Source organism: Orycteropus afer, unplaced genomic scaffold (genome assembly GCF_000298275.1).
Source record: "Orycteropus afer afer isolate SDZICR_OR568_19922 unplaced genomic scaffold, OryAfe1.0 scaffold00347, whole genome shotgun sequence".
In the NCBI taxonomy this organism is placed as follows: domain Eukaryota; kingdom Metazoa; phylum Chordata; class Mammalia; order Tubulidentata; family Orycteropodidae; genus Orycteropus; species Orycteropus afer.
The window spans coordinates 2,702,536-2,706,728 of record NW_006921934.1 but is presented as its reverse complement, the minus strand read 5'-3'; the positions used below and the strand labels follow the sequence as shown (position 1 = coordinate 2,706,728).

The following is a 4,193-nucleotide window of genomic DNA, read 5'->3' as shown; positions in this document are numbered from 1 at the left end:
CAATGTGGTAGAGCCCAGCACAGAGGGAAAAAAATGACCAAAGGTTTATCTTCCCCATGCATATTATCTGCCTACTTTGAGCAGCTGGGCAAGTTGTCTACCCATATTCTTTCAGTTTTGCAAAGGCCCATAGAAATCCACGAGATGCTTGCAATACTTAAGATTATTTTTTGCTAATCAGATGGTGCCATCCGTCTTAAGCATATATGTAATATCAGATCCGCAATTACTGAGTCAGCCGGGCACTAGGCAAAATGTGTTTCTGCTAATTAAACTTGTTGCATTTGAATGGCTTTCTTTGGTGGTACTGTATGCACTGAAACTGTTGTGAACAATAAAAGAAACCATTTTCCCCCTTCTACCGAAGGCCTAAAACTGCAGATGGCCACTCTGTGTGTGAAGCACTAGCCACTGAATGAGTCTTTTGTGTGTACCAAAGAAGGTAATTTGAATGTTTGAACCCCCCACAGAAAGCTTGTCTCAAAATGAACAATTCGCCAAATAAAGACTAATTAGGGCCTAAATTAATTAGAAGGTGTGGTTTGAAAGGATGTTGATGAGAAGAGTCTGTCATTTTAGACAAATGGAATAGAGCTAAATAAATTAGTCCCCATTAATATCTCATTGTTCTGTGAGCAGCTCTCTTTTATTGCATTCATTAGAAAGCGCCCCTTGAAATAAGTCTTTGCCGGCCATTACGGATTCAGCCCTCATTTCCCGACGCCTAGCACACAGTGCCTGCATTAAAGATATTTCAACAAATCCTCATGGCTTCAGCAAATTAATATTTATATTTTCTGGGTGTTCTGTTTTTCATCTGGAAAACAGGCCCTGAATGTTATTGACTTTTTTTGTCACTGAATTGTCAGAAGCAAGCTTCACATCAAAAAAGCATGAATGCCAAGGGAAGGAAATTACAAAAAGCCAAAAGATGGGGCCTGTGGGGGGTAGGGAAGGCAGGGATAGGAAAAGTAGAATAAAACCCTTCCCACTATCCTGGATTAATCAATTCTTTTCTTTCCTCCTTCAAATTTGTGTTTTCCATGATGCACTGTTTTTCTTGTTTTGATTTAAATAACCAATATCTGGTGCTCCTGAGTTCTTATAGCTCTGTGATGACTTTTTAAAGCTATGTTCCAAAACCTTATATATATTGTAAGTGTATATATATATGTAGTAAGTGTATGTATAATATGTTCCTCCTCTCACTTTCTCTTTCTTCTCTCCTTCCCCTTTTCTTACAGATAGAGTGTTTGGAAGATGCCAGAGGATCCCGGTGATAGACATATACCAATATGAAGTTTCGCCGGTTGTTCTGCAGCATCTGAGAGCCACCTTGCAGAAGCTGTCCCTCACAGGTACATTGGAGTTAGGCAGGAGAACTGTGTCACAGTGATGGGCTGGCAGCACCCCTAGGTGCTATCTCTTGGTCCTTGGTTGCTCTGACTAAATTGCAAATGCTTTTGTTTCTTCTTAAACATATACAGGGCCTCCCAGGGAATGAGGCTTTGGAAATGGCCTGTGCTCTGAATTCTCTGGGCTAAATTAGGTAGCATCACAGTGGAAGGACGTGCTTTGGGAACAGGGGGTTTTGTTATGAAAGATATCTACTCCATGTGCTCATTGTCATGGGTAGAAGTCTTAGTTGGCTATTACATGCTCAGCAATTCATTCAGTGGTTATATAGTGATTACAGGAGCTCTGGTAGGGTAGTGCGTAAGGCACTTGATTGCTAACCAGACGGCTGGTGGTTCAAACCCACCAGCCACTCCTTGGAAGGAAGGTTGGGCAATCTACTTCTGTAGTGATACTGCCTTGGAAACCAAAGGAGGGGTCTCTATAATCAGGTCTGATTTGATGGCACATAACAACAACAGCAACATAGTGATTACAATAAGCAGAGTTGCCAGGTCCTGATACAAGGTAGTCTGATGGACAGGGACATGTAGGCCTAACCTAATCCAACACAACCACTCATCAACCAAGGGCTTTGAGAACGATCAGTCTCTACTCCATGTTGTTATACAACTTTTTATTGTATCATCCTGTTACTTCATGGGATGCTAAGAAGATAATTTTTACAAACAATAAAAATTGAAGGGGAAAGCTGTGCCATCTAGCTCAGCATTATTATTAATAGAGTTCTGGTGGCATGGTGCCGAAGGCATTTGACTGCTAACCAGAACGCTGGTGGTTTAAACCCACCAACCTTGTCAGAAAGAAGATTGGGCAATCTGCTTCTGTAGAGATACTGCCTCAGAAACCCAAAGAGGAGTCGCTATGAGTCAAATCAACTCTACAGCAGTGAGTTTGGGCTTTTTCAATTATTGTTACTTAAATGAAGTTTTGCCTCTTCATAGTCTCAGATCCTTGACAATAGACCAATTTGTAAATATGATGGAGTGGTTACAATGAAAGGAGCTCTGGTGGTGTAGTGGGTAAGGCATTTGGCTGCTAACCAGAAGACAGTTCAAACCCATGAGCTGCTCTGTGGGAGGAAGATGAAGTGATCTTTGGTAAAGATTTACAGATTTGGAAACCCAGTGGGGGTTGCTATGAATAAAATCAATGGCAGTGTTTTTTATTTTTTCCAAAGTCTGGCCATTCTCTATTCTAAGGAGCATTCTAGCTGTATTTCCTCCAAGAAAGATTTGTTTGTTCATTCTTTGAGGAGTCTGTGGTGCATTTAGCATTCTTTGCCAACGCCACAACTCAAATGCATCAGTTTTTCTGCAGTCTTTCTTATTCCCTGTCCAGATTTCACATGCATATGAGGTGATTGAAAATACCACGGCTTGGGTCAGGTGAACCTTAGTCTTCAAAGTGACATTGTTGGTCTTTTACCCTTTAAAGAGGTCTTTTGCAGCAGATTTGCCCAATTCAATTTGTCATTTGCTTTCCTGACTGCTGCTTACATGGTCATTGATTAGGATCCAAGTAAAATGAAATCCTTGATAACATAAATCTTTTCTCCATTAATCATGATGTTGCTTATTGGTCCAGTTGTGAGGATTTTTGTTTGCTTTATATTGAGGTGTAAACCATACTGGAGGCTATAGTCTCTGATCCTCAGCAGTAAGTGCTTCAAGACATCTTCACTTTCAATAAGCAAGGTTGTGTCATCTGCGTATCACAGGCTGTTAACAAATCTTCCTCCAATCCTGATGCCACATTCTTCTCCATATAGTGCAGATTTTTGGATTATTTTCTCAGCATACAGATTGAATAAGCATGGTAAAAGGCTACAATACTGACATCTACTTTTCTGGATTTCGAAACATGCAGTATCCCCTTGTTTGTTCAAACAACTGCCTCTTGGTCTATATACAGGTTCCACATAAACCCAATTAAGTGTTCTGGAATTCCTATTCTTTATAATGTTATCCATAATTTGTTATGAGCCACCCAGTCAAATTCATTTTCATAGTCAATAAAACACAGATAAACATCTTTCTGGTGTTCTCTGTTTTCAATCAAAATCCATTTAACATCAGCAATGATATTCCTCATTCCACAGTCTCTTCTGAATCTGGCTTGAATTTCTGGTAGTTCCCTGTGTATGTAGTGCTGCAACCATTTTTCAAATATTTTCAGCAGAGTTTTACTTTCATGTGATAATAATATTGTTCAGTAATTTCCACATTTCTGTTGGATCACCTTTATTTAGGATGAGCACAAATATTGGTCCCTTCCAAATAATTGGCCAGGCACCTGTCTTCCTTATTTCTTGGTATAGATGAGCAAGTGCTTCCAGTGTTGCGTTCCATTTGTTGAAACATCTCAATGGGTATTCTGTCAATTCCTGGAGACTTATTTTTTACCAGTGCTTTCAGTGCAGCTTGGACTTCTTACTTTATTACCATTGTTTCTCATTCACTTGCTACCTCCTGAAATGGTTGAACGTCAATCAATTCTTTTAGCTACAGTGACTCTGTGTGTTTCTCCCATCTTCTTTTGATCATTCCTACATCATTTAATGAGGAGAGACAATGCAGGGATGCCAGAGTAGCAGACCGGAAGAGCAGGGAAGGGGATAAAAGCCTTGAGCCCCAGGCTTACAGGTGAGGAGAGACAACGCAGGGACGCCAGAGTAGCAGGCTGGAAGAGCAGGGAAGGGGATAAAAGCCTTGAGCCCCAGACTTACAGGTAAGGAGAGACAATGCGGGGACGCCAGAGTAGCAAGCTGGAAGAGC

General features: G+C 40.7%; 1 protein-coding gene across 1 annotated transcript in view; it reads left to right on the top strand.

Annotated features, from left to right (window-relative positions):
• Positions 1-931: 931 nt before the first annotated feature.
• Positions 932-4,193, top strand: part of PTPRN2 (protein tyrosine phosphatase receptor type N2) — a 1,483,255-nt gene continuing 1,479,993 nt past the window's right edge. Inside the window, exons 1-2 of the mRNA XM_007952571.1 lie at positions 932-947; positions 1,245-1,358. Of these exons, the coding sequence (XP_007950762.1) occupies positions 932-947; positions 1,245-1,358 (130 nt within the window). The remainder of the gene's footprint in view (positions 948-1,244; positions 1,359-4,193) is intronic.